The following is a 19,790-nucleotide window of genomic DNA, read 5'->3' on the forward strand; positions in this document are numbered from 1 at the left end:
GCTGGTCAGCGTCGACATTTGTGTAATAAAAAAAGTTATAAACTTCCAATTTTCTAAAAAGTTTAACCAATGAGACAATTCCATTTTCTTGGTAGCTGCTCTCTCCCTCCCATGATTGAGGATGATGTCATCCCTCCTCCTCCCATTGTGACTATTCTTTTTTCCTGACTAACTGCTCTCTGGTGTTCATCTCAGGCTTGAATAGAATAATGTAGCATTTGGGGAAGAAGATACAAGCCAATATGCTAGCACTAGAGGCCAAGATGGAGAAGACCTCCACAGCCACCATGTATTTCCCCTTGGTGCTCAGGTAGGTTGGCACAAAAGACAACCAGACACTGCAGAAGACCAACATGCTGAAACTGATCAGCTTGGCTTCATTGAAAGTGTCAGGTAACTTCCTGGCAAAGAAAGCCACAGTAAAGCTGATGAGGGCCAAACATCCCATGTAGCCCAGGACAATGTAGAACATGAAATCTGAGCCTTCATTGCATTGAACTATGATCTCATCAACCTGGGAGTGCATGTCAAGCTCTGGGAAGGGGGGAGAGGTTGCCAGCCACATACCACAGATGCTAGCTTGGATAAGGGAACAAATAATTACCATAGATACAGCAAGTCTCTTCCCCACCCATTTCCTCATCCTGTTTCCAGGCTTTGTGGCCATGAAGGCCAAAACCACAGTGATGGTCTTTGCTAACACACAAGCCACAGCGATGGAGAAGATGATGCCAAACACTGTTTGCCTCAGAAGGCAGGTTGCCTTCCTAGGCCACCCAATGAACAAGAAGGAGCAGAGGAAGCAGAGCAGCAGAGAGGAGAGCAGGGTACATGTTATGCCCCAGTTGTTGGCTCTGACGATTGGAGTACTGTAGTGCTGAATGAAGGCCCACAAAACCAAAAGTGTGATCACAGAAATGGAAAGAGCCAAGGAAGTGAGAACTGCTCCCAAAGGCTCATTATAACATAGGTAGCTCAGGACTTTAGGAATACATTGGTCCTGATTCCTGTTTGGATACTGCTCTTCTGGGCACTTCTCACATTGGTCTGCATCTGAAAGTAATGAGCAAAGACTTAGCATTTCCACAATGTCACATTGTTCTCTCTATTTAGCTGGGATCTTTCAACTGGACTTCATATAACAGATCCTTTTTCTTTGGCATCAGGGATAGTGGTTCTATGAGCATTTCCTTTGCCCACCCTGTTCATAGTAAAGAACGTAATACATTTGTATTTCGAGAATAATGATAGGGATTAAAATACATTATTTATTATTAATAAATCCGTGGCATAATTTTCGTACATCCCTAAAAGCAATACAATGTAGATGCCAGGCGAACCTCACTAGGGAGCTCATTCCAGAGCCGGGGTGCCACAGCAGAAAAAGCCCTCCTCCTAGTAGCCACCCACCTCACTTCCTTTGGCAGGGGCTCACGGAGAAGGGCCGCTGATGATGATCTTAAGGTCCGGGCAGGCACATATGGGAGGAGGCGATCCTTCAGGTAACCTGGCCCCAAGCCGTTAAGGGCTTTGAATGTTAACACCACCACTTTGAATCGGGCCCGGAAATGGACTGGCAGCCAGTGCAGCTGGAAAAGTACTGGCATAATATGACCTCGCTGGCCAGTCCCTGTGAACAATCTTGCTCCCCTATTTTGGACCAGCTGAAGTTTCTGGACCGTTTTCAAAGGCAGCCCCACGTATAACGCATTGCAGTAATCCAGACGAGAAGTTATCAGTGCATGGATAACTGTAGCTAGGCTATCTCTGTCCGGATAAGGGCATAGTTGGTATACCAGCCTAAGCTGATAAAAAGTGCTCCGTGCCACTGAGTTCACCTGTGCCTCAAGTGACAGTTCTGGATCCAAGAGCACCCCCAAACTACGAACCTGATCCTTTAGTGGGAGTGCAACACCCTCCAGAACAGGTTGAATATCACCTGTTATCACCATCCAGAAGGATACCATGGTCGATGGTATCGAAAGCCACTGAGAGGTCCAGGAGAATCAACAGGGTCGCACTCCCCCTGTCCCTCTCCCGGCAGAGGTCATCCCACAGGGCGACCAAGGCAGTTTCCATTCCAAAACCAGGCCTGAAGCCTGATTGAAATAGATCTAGATAATCCGTTTCATTCTGTTGCAGAACCCAGAGTCAGAGAGACCACGGAGTGAAGGAAAAAGGTTTTTTATTTAACGCGTGGGCTTAAGGCTGGAATCATTTCCAAAGAGCCAGAAGCCCCGATTTATATTAGCACATTGGTTTTATAGACATTGTGACACATATGAAACGGCTCCTCCTCCCCCTCCTGCATGGGGTTGCAATCCTCAACATTTCTTCTCTTAGCACTATTGTTTATAATACAAGAACTGGGTTATAGGGTAGCCATGATAAGGAGAGAAGAGAACAGCAGAGAACAAGATATACAATTGTATGACCTTTGACAAGATAAGGAATTCCTGTGTCTCGTCAGCTTACAACAATATATTCAAGGGAGAAAGAGCTCAGCAAGAACATGAAGCATGAGACTGCATGAGGCTACTTAGTCTGATCCCCGATATGGCTGCTACATTCCCCCCTTAAATGCATAATTTCATTACAATTATAGCATTTCTGATAACCATACAAAGCTTTTTGTGACATACATATTACTTAGCCTCTTGTTGGGCTATTAGAGCGTAGAGGGCAGCAGTTTTACTAGCTGAGACATAAAACAGATTGGTTAAACAGCGCATAAGACAAGGAACGCAGAGACATAACAGAACTTTTATGAACAACACTGGTAGAATTAGGATGAACAATGCTTCAAACCAGCTAAGATCTGGAAGCCAAAGGGTCAACTAATTGAGCTAATTGTTTTGTCTTATTGTTTTGTTAGCTACTATATTGTGCAGCTTGTTAATCTGTTCATCTACAGCATTGCCATTATCGGTTAAGTTAAAACAACAGAGCTTTTGGTGTGTCTCACAACTTAAATGATGAAGAAGGAAGAGGTAATCTATACCAGCTCTATTTTCTAGAACTGCACCTCTTAGATCACGCAACTCTTTATTTAACAATGACAATGCTCGTGAGGTGGCATTTATGCTTTTGGCTAAGCTGCAAGCTAACCAGTTGTTCTTTAGACCATTAGCCAAGGCTAAACCTGGAACCCCAACTAGTGATATTGCTAAGGCCAATTTTTCTGAGTCAGAATATAACTGCACATGACTATTACAATTTTTAGTTAGTTGGAGTGCTCGAGGCTGCCGTTGACGGATTTTCTCGGGCTACAGGGGAAGAATTGGCACCAGTTCAATTGGCGGCTGAGGCAACATGGGTGGTTATCAGACAAGTTGGCAGGAATGAATGACCAAGTGCGGGAATTACATGTCTAAAACTATCCATGAGGCAAAAGTATGTGGGCATCATTAAAAGATATGTTTTGAATTTTATTACAGTGGAAGGGGGCCAGGGATAGCTTTGTATTTTCTGGAAAAAATTTTGACAATTAAGCATTCGTGCACACGTAGCATTTGTTTCAGCAATGATGGGGGTGCGTAGAGTGAACTCTGTAGGGGGTAGGATCTTTGCAACCACGCCCCAATTAGCATTTTGGGAATAAGTTAAACTTACACTATAAACTCTTAACATGGTATCTTTTTGAATTTTCCAGGATGTCTACAGACTGGTATTAAGCAAGAGCTAATAAGCCTGTTTGCAGGTATACCTTTTGGCAAACAAAAATGTTTTATTCTCGTGATGTTAGCCAGGTGAAGCCAGTAATTATCAGCAAATCGCTGGGACAAACTTCTCTTTCTAGGGGCTGGCCCCCCTTTTTGCACCTTATTAAGGAGACACAATGCAACACTGCTAACACTACAACACGCATGTTTGATCTTCTTTGGGATCTGACCGTACGCTGGGCAGCTATTCACCTGGCAAGCTGCAGTAGGGTCTAGTCCCCTTCTTCAATTCTCCAGTTGCAGGTCTGACCGTACGCAGGGGGACAGTCTCCCGGTGTGTCCACAGTAAGGTCTAGCCTGAGTCTTCTTACTGCTTTTTCAGAATGATTTTTAAAGGATTTTCAGGATTTCTGTTTACAGTCTACTCTCCCCCTCTCGCTCTCTTGACTCGTGTCCAGTGTATCCAGGGTTTAACTCTAGCTGCTTTCATAGCTGCGGGGGTGGAAAGTATGACAGCTTTTAGTTCTCTCTATCTGGGAGTCAAAGGGTTATTTTTCCCTCTTTAACTCATACTTTAACTCTTGGTTGGAAAGGATGAGCTTCTGTGATGGGAATGGCTTATTTTTTAAGACAAAGCGACGCTGGGCTTGAAGAACTTTGCTCAGTGTTTGAACTTCTTGTTTAAGGCTAACATTTGCTTGCTTTTGATGCTGCTCCAGTGTCAATTATGAAGTCAATGTCACGGCCCCTCACAGTCAATGTCACGGCCCCTCTCAAGCTGTCTCCCTCTTCGCCCATTCTGGCCCCTTTGGTTTTCTCCTTTGTGTATTTGATTTATTTTATTTGGGCATTCATGCCACTAATGTCCATCTTGTCCACACTGGGCACACTGGTTCTTTTTTAAGAATCTTCTGCCTCTGCCGGGTCTTCTTTTTTTTTCTTTCGTCCACGTCTTCTTGGGCCTCTGGGTTGAGGGAGGGGGGTATACTGGCGATAGACATTTGAAAGATGCTCTAAGTACGCTCTGGGGCCTCGATGGCACCTTGCAGCACTTTAGACACTTTGGTCATATTAATTGACTTCTTCATACCTGCTTTCATGGCTTCTAACAGCAGGGTTTGATACTGGGTGAGGCGCTCTAGCCCCACTTGTGTTTTGGGATTTCAGCGAGGGGGGGATTTACTTACAAGGAGACTTTATTGGGTAACTTACAGCACACAGGCGTACTTAATGGTTGGATCAGACAGCTTCTCTGAACCACGAGCTATTGGGCTAAATGGGTTTTATACCATACATGTTACCCATAACACTAGCAAGCATTTTCAGCATAGGCTAGAAGTGTTTGGTTCTCAGGCACAGCTTCCTGTAAACAACTTCGCTTCCCAAAGTGCTTGATAACACTTTTATTTATTAGTATGGGAAGACAAATTTTTTCTCTTTCTTTTGCTTTCTTTTTCTTTGCTGATCTGCCTGTATTGCAGATCGTGTTTCAAACTTTTTATATAAAACTTTCTGATCCATGCACCAGCCTTGTTTCTTTATTTGTCTTTTTCAAGTTAAACTCACTTACTTAAACCTTTCTGCCTTACACTAGTCCCAATGACACACATTTGGGATAGGCTCTTCTCTTTCTAGTTACATTTTCTTTATCTTAAAGAACTATTACATTATTGTGGCTACTTTACCCCAGGTAATAAGCTCCAGGCACAATCAGCTGCTTTTAATTTACCCTGGGGGCAACTATGGCCACGCTTCTTTTTTATAAATGGTTTGGGGTTTTTTTTGCCTCTTGCCTTTTCTTTCTTCTTTTTTTCCTCCCTCTTCTCTATCTCTCTGCTACTTTCTCTATTCCTTCTTTTTTATTTGCTTTTGTCTTTCTTTCCTTGTCATCCATTGGGAACCACACTTAGCATCATTTGGAGTTGCAACTAACACTAATCTGCAAATATCACATATATTTTATGATATTTAAGAAATCATAAAATATACACAACAAACTTTTTCTGCAATTTAACACAATGAATGGAAAACACTTCTTGCATGGTAAGGCATGATGGAGCAGATCCAGCAATTATACTGCTCTTCTGGCTGAAAGCTCAGGGCTCATTAAAATTAAGGGACGGGCATACCTACACACGCAAAGAGTTTTAGGTCACCATTTTTGCATCGGCAACTCTATGCTGCATGAGTTTTAGCAGAAGGAAATCTAAAAGTTATAGATCAAACTCAGCCTGCTGTACACTGAGCTGACTACAAACACAGACACACGGTCCACAGCGATGAGAGTTCAAGTTTATCAAAAGCTTCACAGCACTGTCCATGGCAAGTCTTTGACAATTTAAAATTTTAGTCCATGTGCAGAGTGTCTCTAAAAAGCCCAGACATTGATGGAGGCAAACAGAGAAGGCTCTGGGCAATGAAGATGAGATGTTTCCAGCAAAGGCTCTCCACTTTTGCATCAGTTTAAAAAGGGAAAGTGTGGCCCTACACCCCTTCTGACAGACAAGGGCCTTTAACTTTTTAGCAAGGCCTTTGTCTAAACAGAGCGGCACAGCTCAGCTCTCTAGCCGTGACACTTTAACTTGGGCAACTCCTCTGTAAATTTTATTCTACCTCTGCCAGGTTCTCTCACAGACATTTTAAAAACTTACTCTTTTTTTTTCTCTTCTAACCTGGTACACGAAAGCACTGAAACACTGAGTGCCGAAACTCAGGACGCTGGGGGGTGATGGGCATCGCCTTATACTTGCATTTTTCAGGCAGCCATTAATCTTCGGGGAGGCGGTGCGGTGATTTGCAGGACTTCAAAGGCAAGCTTCTCAGTTTGTTTGTATTTGTAAATCCCAAGCTCAAAACAGGACACGATGAGGTACAGGGCAGCCAAATTCTTGCTTTGGCACGGGCAACAAATAACTCGGGTCAGCTTTCTTCACTGGGGTCTCAAACAGGAAAACAGTCTTAATTTAAAGTTGTAACATCACTGACAGCGTCAGCCAGCCAGCTACACAGATCTCATTGTTTTTTAAGACAGTTGCTCCAATATCTTCTTTTCTTCTCAATCAGGTTGGGTCTCCCAGCTTACACAGTTTATTGCAGCTTTCAGGAGCATGGCAGTAGCGTGATTTTGGCTTGGCCAGGAACATGCTGTCTGGTTTCTCGGTCTCTTTAGCACACACACTTAGGCAGTGTAACACTGGACACTTAAATCAGTGAGATTTCTTCATTGCAGGGAATCCCACGGCAAAAGCTTAATGGTTACGCTCTTCAGAAATCATATAGCTGATGGTCAGTAGCTACAGGCTCTATGCAATTCTAACACAGTTCAAAGCTAAACACGGTTACCTTGACAGAGATCTTCAACATGGTCTTTCCGCTTCATTCTGCTTTGGGACAGTCTTATGGCACACTTTTCACTCGAAGAGGGGTCTAGCTTGTGCTCTGGGGGCTGATTCTTCACCTTTATTTTCTATTTTGCCTTCATCTTTTGGGTCTTCATTTTCAGTTTCCATTTCTTAGGGATTTCATCTCAATTAAGCGAGGTGATGATGTTGCACAACTCAGAACGTTGTGGGCAATTTTCCTGCCCCCCCTCTCTCGGCGCGCTAGGCTAACAGCTACTTCTTCGGCCTTACACTCTCACGCTCCCACGCTTTGTTAAAAGCCAGACTGTCCTGCAACATTTTTCTAATTAACAGCCTCAGATCTTTTTTTTTTTTTTCCTCTCAGCTCGACCTTGAGCTTTTTGCTGTTTTCTCTCTCTATTCTGAATCTTTTTAAAAAAACCTTTTTCCTTCTTTGTTTGACATACATCTCAAGGGGGTGCAAGGTTTGCTTCCCCCACCACCCATAGCCTCCCTCCTAAATTGAAGACAGACACAATTAGGGAATGGGAATTGGTCAGTGAGTAAGGGGTCTCACTGGCCGACACAAGAGGATTTTTCACACCACGCACTTTGCTACTGGCCTGGGCACCCGGACGGTCAACGGTATGCATCAGAAACCGCAGTAGCCACTCACACAATCATCAATCTCTCCACTACATCCATATGTCCCTGCCACCCACTTTTCCCACTTTTTACCAGAGCAGAAAATGGCTTCCCCAGCTTCCTCAGCTTCCTACTGAGTACTGGCGTGCTGGGTACTGGCGCCCACTCGGGGGTGTGATCAGGCCCCCCTTCTACCCGCAAGGAGTAGGTTCTTTTGTATACGTATACCACCAACCCTGACCTTCTTCATAAGGCGGGGCCCTCTTTTTTTCTGCCCAGTGGCCTTTCTCCCTAAAGGCGGGGCCCTCTTTTTCCCATATACTTGCCTTTCTCCTGAAGGCTTCCAATGTGGGTTTCAACTCAATTGCAGCTGCGATACAGGCAGGGCTCAAGTTCCTTCCTCCGCTTCCCAAGGTTCTCTTGCTGCTCGCTGCCGTTTGGGCGATCCCGGTGCAGGCTTTCTCCCATTCACTCGACAAAAAGGTCGGTGGCGCCAAGAAAGGGAGGCATGCGCCGAGCTCGTCTTCCCGGTGCGGCGATCAAGAGCAGGCAACTGCCACCTGTCTGGCTCAGAGCCTGCCACATCCGAGTCACGGCACCATTTATGTTGCAGAACCCAGAGTCAGAGAGACCACGGAGTGAAGGAAAAAGGTTTTTTATTTAACGCGCGGGCTTAAGGCTGGAATCATTTCCAAAGAGCCAGAAGCCCCGATTTATATTAGCACATTGGTTTTATAGACATTGTGACACATATGAAATGGCTCCTCCTCCCCCTCCTGCATGGGGTTGCAATCCTCAACATTTCTTCTCTTAGCACTATTGTTTATAATACAAGAACTGGGTTATAGGGTAGCCATGATAAGGAGAGAACAGAAGAGAACAGCAGAGAACAAGATATACAATTGTATGACCTTTGACAAGATAAGGAATTCCTGTGTCTCGTCAGCTTACAACAATATATTCAAGGGAGAAAGAGCACAGCAAGAACATGAAGCATGAGACTGCATGAGGCTACTTAGTCTGATCCCCGATATGGCTGCTACAATTCAACAGTGCCTGGAGCTGTCCTACAACCACCCGCTCAAGCACCTTGCCCAGGAAGGGGATGTTGGCCACTGGCCTATAATTGTTAACATCCTCTGGGTCCAGGTTAGGCTTTTTCAGTAGTGGTCTAATTACCACCTCTTTTAAAGTGGCAGGCACCACTCCCTCTCTCAAGGAAAAATTTACAACCTCCTGGACCCAGCCAGACATCCCCTCCTTGTTTGATTCAATAAGCCATGAAGGGCAAGGGTCAAGCACACAAGTGGTCGATCGGACTTGGCCATGCACCTTGTCTGCATCCTCAGGCCTCAGTAACTGAAACTCATCCAATAAAACTGGACCAGACGGTGCTCTGAACGCCTCTACCAATGGAACTGCATTAATCGTGGTGTCCAATTCATGACGAATCTGAGCGACTTTATCTTCAAAGTGCTGTGCAAACTCATCACAGCGTGCTACCGAGGGTTCCACCATCTCTTTCCCTGGCCCAGAATGTAACAGGCCACGAACCACTCGGAAAATCTCCGCTGGACGACACTGAGGAGATGCAATGCTGGTGGAAAAGAACTGTCTCTTTTCCACCCTCACCGCCACAGAGTAGGCACATCTGAATTTGAAACTTTTGGATTTTTGTGTGAGTATCTCTAGAATTTGCCACTTACCCATCTGGATTGAAATCCTCCCTTGGGGGCACTCAACACAACCATAGCAACACACTTGCTTCTCCTGCTGGACAAACATGCTCTGTCCAGGGTGGCAGCTCTTGACACAGGTGGAACTGGGCAGTATCTAATGGAAAGCACAAGGAAAGCCATTTGGCATGAAAATGTGCTAGGCTTTCATGATAGCTTTAATCCTCAGTGACATCTCCTTTCCTACAGAACATAATGAGATCTCAGAACTTGGATCAGTTCAGCATCTTTGGGCATATGGCAAGACCTTAATGCATCAGAAAGGGCCAATGCTGACCACAGACCATTCATGAACGTGCTTCTTGTCCACTTGCTCAAATGGGTGGACACAACAAAGGTATTTACATACTTCCTGCTCAATTTCCTACACTCTCTTTTGGGTGGTGGTACTGATTGGACCAACTGGATCCCAATCCTCACTATCACACAGAATAGCCTTCCACAATGTGAATGTTTCCAGATTTTTTTGGCCTACAACTCCCATCAGCCATAGCCAGTCTAGCCAGTGGTCAGAGATGATGGGAGATAAAGACTGTGGGGGCTGGTAGCTCCAATTTTGATAGGCCAGTGAATCCATTCTGGGTTTCAGTCAGAACCTGCCAGAACTCTAAATGAGCTATTCAAGCTGCCGAACCCTACCCCAAATTATGTTCAGCACCTTGGATAGCTCATTGAGAGTTCTGTCTGGTTCAGACTGAAACCCAGAATGGAATCATAATCCCACCAAAACTGAAGCCACCAGCCTCCACTGGTTAAAGGCCAAAATATCTGGAGGGGCCCAGATTGGGAAAGCAGCAGCAGCAGCAGGAAAAGCAGCAGGAAATTATATCAGTTTACAGTGAGTGTGGCCTTCATTGTTTCAGCTAAAACTAAACTAACAAACAAGCAAACAAACAACAAAGAAAACCTTGAAGGAGGATTTTAAAACAATGGAAAGTTGCCAGTGTGACAGCTACCAGAGTGAAATCTAAATTGCTGAAATCTAGCATATGTCTTTGTCATCAGAAATCTCACTAAGATGCTGGTCTAACTTGTCTACCCCCCTTCTGGATTTTGTCAACAAATAGAGATGGGTGAGAAATTCCTCTCCATTCAGTTTCGATTTTATATTCGGGACCAAAAATCCTAAAATGTGTAAAACACACACACACAAACAACTGAATAGGGGAGAAACCAAAACTGAACCATCCAGGTTCTCCAGGTGCCCGCCCAGCCCCTGCCCCTACTTGCTGACTCTCTGGGCTGCACTCGAGCCCCCCTCTGTGCTGGTAAGCAGCCCGCACCTTACCCGGGCCCATCCTCCTCTGTCCCAATCAAAACATGGTGATCGGGAGGCCATGACCATAGACTTATATGGAAAATAGCACTGTAAAACTAGGGTATGTGGGTGATTCACTGCGCTTTTTGCTTATCTCTATGTTCCCACTTAGACTTCTATGCAAAAAGTGCTGTGAATCGCCCACATACTCTAGATTCAGCGCGCTATTTTCCATATAAGTCTATGGGCACAGGTTGCCTATCGCCATGTTTTTTAAAAAAGCATGGCGATTTAGGCAGAGACGGACGGGCCCAGGTAAGATGCGGGCTGCTTAACAAATGCAGGAGGGCAGTCCGGGGACTGGCGAGCGGCAGGGAGGGCTTGGTGGGCACAGCTAGGGGGGGCATGGGTGTTGGCGGTCTGACAGATTTGTGGACTGGAATGGGCACCCGCGCCATCCCTAGACCATTCCTACCTGACTAAATTTGTGATTCCACACAACGGCACTTCCATTGATGATGAACTCTTTCCCTGCAGGAGCCTGGAGGTCCATCCTTCCAACTCGGACTCTCTGGAAGGATCCATTGGGAAAGGTGACCAAGTTGATGAGATCGTATCCCCCTACCAGGTCCCCATTATCATTGAAAAATATTTCTTCACCAGCACTGTTGTTAAAATGGATGTTTCTCAGAAACCAGTGAAGCTAAAAGGAAAGAGAGAAAAATTACGAACTGGATCAAACAGTCCATTTATTATATTTCTATATTGCCCCATAGCTGAAGCTATGGTTCACAAATATTAAAAACTATTAAATCATAAAAACATTTACATAAAAACATATAAACAGATAGCACACACACAGACAACATATATCTAAAAAACATTTTTAAACAATCAACCAAAGACAATCCAGGACTTGATTGAAAACTGACTATGTGTTGCCATATGCCTAAGAGAAGAGGGCAGTTTTAACCTGGTGCTGAAAATATCAAATATAATATTTTATATAATATTTTATATTATATACAATATTATATACAATATTATGTGTTATATAATATAAAATATATTAAGTATAACAATGTTGGTGCCAGGCTGGCTTCATGAGGGGAGATCATTCAAGAACTGGGGGCCACCACCAAGAAGACCCTCTCCCTTATTGCCACCCTTTGAGCCTCCCTCAGAGGAGGCAACTGGAGGAAGGCCGTAGATGCTGAATGTAGTGTACAGGTCAGTTCATGCCAGGAGAGGTGCTCCATCAGCAAGAAACTGGTTGATGTCACCTCTGTGCAAAGCTGAGGTTCAGTACAGATTTGCCGGAGTATCATTGCCACCCACAATGTATCTTTTACCTCCAAACATTTTGAAATCTTTGTCCAAGGTGGGAAGGAAGATGTCAAATTACATTAATCAGAGCATCAACATGAAACCACCATCTACCCAGAATACAGTGCACTTTCCAGCCAGCAAGCACTGTCTCAATGCTACAGGAAGAGGAAAAATTCTACACGGACAACTCCAGATAGTTGTGACCCTGGATTGGTTTTAACATAGAGCGTTTCCTGCACCTTGCTTCAAGCTGAGGCAATCAGCAAAGGACATTGTTTACCATACAGCAGCCGCCATGCAGAACCTGATGCCATCCATAGGCTTTCACCCCACCATCAGCCTAAGCCTTGACCATTCCATTCAACAGGTAGGTACACAGTGGACATGTTTCTTATATTAGAAACCTATTGACCACTTACACATGCTTCCATGATTCCAGCTTCCACCCAGAACACACCACAAGGTCCATTGACTACAGCCAAGCCCTTAGCTCTTAAAAGTCTGGGTTTGAAACATATCTGTTTAGATTCATTGGACACAGTCCCAAAATTTAAGGATTTAAATCTGGCATTCCTCAGATCACAATACCCTTCCAACGAAGTGAGAAAAGACACTGAGAATGCCAATTGTGTACCCGGGAACAATCTAATGCAGGACATACCCAGGAGAGAAAAGAGAACTCCACTTCTTGTCACCTACAGTTTTAAGTTAAAACCACTCAAACGTAAATGTTCTGCAGCCCTTCCGGACAATGACACTTCCTTCTTACAGGCCTTGGGTGTCCCCCCTCCCTGCCCAGCTTAAGGAAGCTACTCACTAGCAACAAAAGCTGACATAACAATGATCATAACAACGGTACATGGGGATCAAACCCTGCAAGAAATGATTTGTGATGTCAGGTTTGTGTCCATGTATTCTTTTGTGGAGACTGGCCAGTTTGCAGAAGGGCATTGCTGAGAGAAGATGCTATATATTACACTGGAAGATGACCAAGACAATGCACGCTTGATATTGTGAGTGACCTTATCAGGACCTGTAAATAGAGCTGCCAGGGGTGATATGGGGACAGAGTGCCATCTGGGATTGTTGCAGGATCTGATCCTTATTTGTGTATCAGACTTACCTGGCCTGTTGCTGCTAGTGAGTAGCTACATTGGGTCGGGAGGTTATTGTTTTTACTGCTATCCCATGAAAATTATTACGGTGTTTCATGTGACAATATATTTACAGGCTGGATGATCTCCATCATTCTTCGTATGTTCATTTTTGTTTAATTGTCTAGATCTAATAAGGGCAAATAAAATGATCAGCAACCATCAGAGAAGAGGTTTTTTAACTTAGAGAAATAATGATGATTAAGGAGGGATAACATAGCACACTCTGGGAGAGAGCGCAGGACAGGAAGGCCTGGGGTGCTATGGTCCATAGGGTCACGAAGAGTCGGGCACGACTGAACGATTGAACAACAACAACAACAACAACAAGGAGGGATACTATGGAGGCTTATAAAGTTATGAATGTTAAGGAGCTGATGAAGATAACTTGTCTCCCTCTCTTATAATACTTGAACTTGGTGCCCCAATGAAATCTATTGATTAGCAATAGATTCAAGATGTTGTTACAAAGTAGCTCAGTTAGAATGAACCAAGCAGACCCCATCTTGGTGCAAGGCTAATAGGCTTGACACTTTTGCCTTCAGCCTCAGCGAGGCAGGAAAACACAGGCAAAGCGAATAATCCTACACAGATCTGTCAAATACGCATGATTACAACAAGCACAGTCGGCTTCTAATCATGCCTCCAAAAATGCATATGCCACAAGGCAAGGGTAGGTGGAAAAATTAAGCAAGACATGTGCGTCCAAGATTAGTCTGGATCTAATCTTTTAACTTGCTTTTGGCTTCTGACCCGGCCTGTGTGGCACCTGCCTGTTCGAGAAGGATCACAAGTTCACAACCAGAGGGGCCGAGAGATTTTAAAGTGGTGCATCTCCGGTGTCCCTTATCCAGAATCCACTCCTCCCAGTTGTGTACAGAGAAGTTGTCTTGACACCACAGGGTAACATTGCAATGGGTGGCTGCATCAGTTCAGCAGTTTCATAGGCAAGAAACACCAGAAAGGCATCCACATTTCAACTGAGTGTGTGCTTCAAGTCTTGGGTAGCCTCCTGCCCACAGTCTTGCAAGCTACAGCGAGTGAATGCTGGAATAGCCAGAGCACTGTCCACTTTCCCCCTAGAATAGCTTGCTCTACAAACCACTCCTTCCTCCCCACTCCACACGCCCACCTGAAGCCTATTATGTCCCTCTCTCACAGCTCCCACAAATGTTAGGGACTCCTATCTACCCAACCCACTCCTCTTTGCTCTATCAGCCCAACACACTCCTCCACAAGTGAACCAGCTGGTTCACCTATGTCCACAGGATCACTTTTAGGCCTGAAATAGGGATGTTATAGGAATTTGTTGGGGGGGGGGGGTCAACTGTGCCAAGCTTTAGGCAGCTGTGTCCCCAAACTCTGGCTCACTTACCCGTGAGCTGGCCACACTCGATCTGTATTGAGTTGGCATTTCCACAAATTGTGTATTACTACTACTACTACTACTACTACTGTTATTATTTCTATACCACGCCATAGCCAAAGCTCTCTGGGCAGTTTACCCACAATCTGTGCAAGTTAAGCATATTTACGGCAGCAATTTGTGCAAATGCTGATTTTGGGGGGGGGACCCGTGAAAGTCCCAGATTTTGTGAAAAAGCCCCCAGCTCATCTTGCAAATGCAAGCCAAGCCAGGGGCTCTGGGGAAATCCAGCAAGCCCAAACATTTCCCATGACAGCATCTCTAGCCTGAAGCTTTAGCTTCACCAGGAATGCATTTAAGTCCTCCATCAAAGCACTATTCCCAGTGAAGTTTGGAACATTCACGATTGATGTAATGTACTGTCAATATACATGTCAGTCAGCCAGCCAACCAATCAACCAAAATGTTAATGTACTACATAGACCTTTCCTCATATTGGGACCTATAACAGTTAATAAAAAACACTCACAAACAGGATAAATTAAGGTATGTAAACTACACAGGACTGCTAATATTAAAAAGTGAATAACAAAACTAAACATCCAGTCATGTAATGTAAAATTAGCAGCCAACTTTATATTATAAACAATGCCCATAACCATTTATTTCCCAACAGTTTCCATTGGCCATTGTGATCTCAACTTAATAGCCACATCAAAATGTTTGCCTGTTTGTTCTTTTTCAACCTTATTTATGCCAGCCAATGGATGTGAAACATACAATCCAACTATTCTTCCTGGTCGCAAAATAAATAATGAATTTATAAAATGGGCCCTAATATCAGCTATGTCTCCCCACTGCTCATGTTCCAGACACAAGCTGAGACCTTCATTTTCTGTTGTGGTCTCACCAATTATGCCTGCTGACTTGGTTTTCTCTCTCTTTCTGTTGATCTATTTATGATTGTGCTTTTACAGTATTTTTTTTAATAGTACTCCTGTGGTATTTTATGAGGTTTTGTGATTTGTCCCTGGAGGTGCAACTACCTGCCATGGCTGAAGTTTCTGGAGATCCCATGTTCTTCCATCTCCCCCTGTTTTGTACTTGTCTCTTGATGAATCCATGGCATGGAGAGCATGTGCTACAGCATAGACCGCATTGTAGATATTGTAGCTCTGGCCAGACATCCCTGTTTCAAACACAGATCCAGGGAGGCTCCCCAGCTTCTCCTTCCCAGTGCAGTTTCTCTTGTTTGCGACATAAAGGTTATACATAGGGAAAGAACAGATAAACGCACTGGCCCAGAACTGATGGATGAAATAAGAAGTGGACTGGAAAGGATTGATCATCTCCACAAAATCTTGAAATCCTGGCACCATGTTTGTATGGAGGGTGAAGGACAAGGTGCCATTGAAAGATTTAGTGGTGAATTTACCCCCAGGTGTTACGGCAGTGAAATCCCATTCAGCTGTTGTGATCCATACCCTCTCTATAGGATACATGTGAACAATTTCATTGGAGTATAAAACCAGCCGTAACGCCTCCAGAGACTGACCGTCTCCATACACAAGAATCACGTTGATTTCACTTAGTCTGAGAGTTGATTGAATTGGTCTCAATTTTTTTTGAAGTATTTCATATGGTAAAAGTGTTGTTACTGTTGGGATCACGTGCATCCAAGCAATGCAAAGATTGTTCTCCAAGAGCCTTGGTCTCAGCGTTCGGAGGAAGGTCTCTCCACTGTCATCCTCTGAAACAATGAGGCTGATCCAGTTCCAACCAAAATGCTGGAGTAGCTGAACAATCCCAGCATATTGAGGATCTTCATTTGGGACCATCCGGTAGAAAGAAGGGAACTGAGTTTTGTCCCTTAATGCTGGATCAAAGGAGCCATAGCTGAGCTAATGGGAAAGATACGGTACGTATCTTCAGGACTGAGAATCAATTGCATTTTTCTTGGGTCTTTTAAAGTCTTTTTAAGACCTTGGGTCTTTTAAAGTCCAATATCACATCTCCCGGCAAACTAACGTGATGTCAGGCTGGGAGTGGAATCTAAGCAGGATGCTGAAGCAACTAGCATTCATGGGTGTCAACAGGAAAGGGGGACAGTTGCATGGGTGAGCCACAATATTCTATCCCAAAAGAAAAGGTAGGAGCAAAGACAGCAGTTCATGATATTTCTAACTCAGGTCTTAAAATTAATTATTAATTAACTGATTAAATATTTCTGAGTTTATAAACATTAAGAAACTATATTGACATGGCATGTGGATAAAGTTCATCATGATTGTATCTACATTACAGGATTCGTTGCTGTGAGTGACTGAGTGTGAGTTACGCAGCCCTGGAAAGAGCCCAGTGTTGTCACTCCCATGACTTCCATTATACTGGGTGGAGGGGGATACAGCAGTGTATGACAATTCGGCAATGTTGTCAGATGCTGTGATCCAGTCACCTGGTGTGTTGTTTCAGGTTGGGGAGCTGTGAAGTTGATTGTAGCAGCAGTGCACTTTCTTTAGGCCTGCAAGGGGTTGTTGGGATGCATGCATGCATGCCTATAGTTTTATGTTGTAGCTCTTGCAGGAGGCCTGGGTGAGGCCTTTGCCCCTCTTTTTTAGTGCAGGCCTTAGAGCTGAGTCAGTGTGCCGTGCAGCAACTCAGAAGTTAGTGTTTCCTCATGGACTGGAATAACAAAACATGTTGTGAAGGTCTCTCTGTTTTGTATGTTGCCTGGACAGCATTGTTAAGTAAGTACAGCAGGTCACCCTCAGCCCCAATATTAGCCATGCCCTTCGTGCAGGGATGAAGGGACCCAGGGAAAAGATTGAGGGTTTCAGCTACAGGTGGACAGGCGTTGTCTGGACTCCAGGTTTACCTACTGAGGAACAAGAGAGTTCTCAAAAGGGGGATGTGCAGTCTGAATGAATTAGTCAGTGGTAGGTGTTGCAGGTCAGATTACATGTAGCAGTGCATTTTGGGAAGGAGAAGCAAGGGCTGATCTTCATTACTGGAAACGCTAAGCCCAATTGTAACTAATCTGCCTCTTGCCTTCGGAGAAACACAGCGGTTCCTGAGGCAGCATAAAGCAGAAGTATAGAAAAAAAATGTCAGTCCTTATATTCACAAAGTCTGAGACAGATTATCAGTGGTGCCCTAGGTAAAAAAAAGTCAGTTGAGGCAAAATTGTGAGTATAACCTAGTGGTTGGAGGGGATGTAAACGTCAGTGTAAAGTCTCTCTGCATGTGGTAGAAAATCTTCCTCTGACTCCATCCCTACCACTGACGAATTCATTCAGACTGGGCCTCAACATTTTGCCAGTTTTTTGGACTTTGCTTCTTCTCCCATCTCCTGCTTCTGTACTACTTAGCCTGATGAAAAGTTCTGGAGAATTTGAAAGCTCGCAAAACTTTGTGGCAATTTGTGGAAACATTATCACCAATGTTTCCAAGGCACAATCTGCACAGCTGATTCAGTGTGGAGCAACAGCACATTAGGGTCGTTTGCAACAGATGACATTGTCGCCAATCCGCAGCAGCCTCACAGTGTCCCTCTGGAAAAGGTGAATTTTCAGGAAGTCCTTTTAGTGCGTCTTTTCCCCTTAAAAGCGGCTGCAGCGTGGTTCTGCTGCAGTGTGCCGCATCCCCCTTAGGATTAAGTCCAGGGTCCCCTCTACTTCGATTGGTTCCAGAGTACGTAGATCATGCATTTATTCAGCAAATATGGGGGCAACTGAAGTCAGCCATTATTACAACACTTCCTCATTTGAATGCCTCCCTGATGTCATTTTCCATCTAACGATCACCCAGAGTGTTCTGGTCTGGGAAATTATAGCATGTCCCCTGTACTAAATTAGTTTTGGAACCTGGTATTGTCACCCAGAGCCTGCTCCTTGTAAGGTTTCTAGTCTGTTCAACACTATGGCACCTTTAATATACAGTGACAACACCTCCAGTACACCCTTCCCTGTCCTTCCTATGAAGCTTACCTCCAGAAGTGGCAATATCTCTGGTTCTCTCCATTCCACCAGGTCTCTGTTATGTCCGCTATATCTAGGTTCTGCTTTAAAATCAGGCACTCCAACTCTCATGTTGATGTATGACTCTTGTGTGACTCTCATGTTGATGTATGAGTCTTGTGTGAAGCTTAACTAGAATACTCTTCTGCACGACTGCTGTCAAACTCCCAAGAATTTCTGCCACTCTGTGTAGGATTCTAAATGTCATGGAATATGAATGGCGGGGCGGGGTGGAGCCTCTGCAGACACACAAGGAAAACACACAGGTGTGTTCTACCAGCATATGCGCTAATTACAGACCACTGTGCAGCTTTGCACACACACCCCGTCGACAAATTCCTGGAGATGTCCATGCTAGCATTTTCCATTCTCTCATGCAGCAACCACAGCTAGGATGTGTATTCCAGGAATTCCATAATGGCAGTGCAGTCAATAAAGACCTCAGTGGGCTGAACAAGAGACCTGCATCCTTAACAGTTTTGATGTAAGTAGGAACTTACCATGTAGCTTCATTTATCTAACCCTAAACACATACCTGCGGCATCTTGTAGTTATTTAAAATGTTGGCCATCTGCATAGAATTTTGAGAGGTAAGTCCTCCAATGACAGCCATTAATTTCTCTTTCCCAGAACAGTTGTAATTGGGGGGATTCCCTTGTCCTGTGAAAAGAAGATCCAGGGTGGTGCAACAGGTCTGCCTTGAATTAAAGGCATTGTCATAAATCTTGGAACCCAGTGTAGTGTTGGATAACAATTCAGCATTCTTGTTAATCTCAGAGATGGCAAAAATGAAGGCAAGCACATGCTGGTAGTTTTTAGGGATCATGCTGCAATGAGATGGTCATATATCATCCAATCAAATATGCTGCAACTGGTATAAATATTCACTCATCTAACTAAAAAGGAACAACAACAACAACAACAACAACATTTATGCATGCTTCCCACCTCAAAAAGGTATCTTGAAGTGACTTACACACAAATACAGAAATCTGTAATTAATATAATAATACACTCCCGAATCAAGATAAACTGTAATCAACACAACAATACAAATTAAAATAGACACCAAATAAACATTATCTAAAAACAATCCAATATGAAATGTGTTCATCCACAATATATGAATCTGTCTCCACAGCAAGCCTAGCAGGAACACTGCATTAGCAATCCACAACAATGGCTTCATAGCTAATATCCAAATACCTGGGAACATAATTACACGTTCACCTGGGTGACACCACTTAGGATTCAATCCAGGGTTGCCTCCCCTCTGGTCGGTC

The 19,790-nt window shown here is 44.2% G+C and overlaps 1 protein-coding gene across 1 annotated transcript; it reads right to left on the minus strand.

Moving 5' to 3' along the window:
• Nucleotides 1-151: 151 nt before the first annotated feature.
• LOC146342358 (vomeronasal type-2 receptor 26-like) lies at nucleotides 152-19,078 on the minus strand. The gene is made up of 5 exons (XM_084807819.1): nucleotides 19,043-19,078; nucleotides 15,538-16,392; nucleotides 11,118-11,345; nucleotides 9,355-9,481; nucleotides 152-1,053 (listed from the first exon to the last, which is right to left on the minus strand). Exons 1-5 carry the CDS (start codon nucleotides 19,076-19,078, stop codon nucleotides 152-154), a joined length of 2,148 nt encoding a protein of 715 aa, XP_084663945.1.
• Nucleotides 19,079-19,790: the final 712 nt, after the last annotated feature.

Source organism: Heloderma suspectum, chromosome 6 (assembly GCF_057233095.1).
Source record: "Heloderma suspectum isolate Gila_16-S chromosome 6, 16-S_ref, whole genome shotgun sequence".
NCBI lineage: Eukaryota > Metazoa > Chordata > Lepidosauria > Squamata > Helodermatidae > Heloderma > Heloderma suspectum.

Bases quoted from the DNA above. Each gene is read 5' to 3' on its own strand.
- LOC146342358 (XM_084807819.1), bottom strand. From the start codon at position 19,078: ATGGCCAACATTTTAAATAACTACAAGATGCCGCAG. The intron at 11,346-15,537 runs GTAGTTGCACCT...CTTTCCTTTTAG, and splicing joins AGAAACTTCAGCCATGGCAG to CTTCACTGGTTTCTGAGAAA. The intron at 1,054-9,354 runs GTAAGTGGCAAA...CATTACTTTCAG, and splicing joins GAGGATTTCAATCCAGATGG to ATGCAGACCAATGTGAGAAG.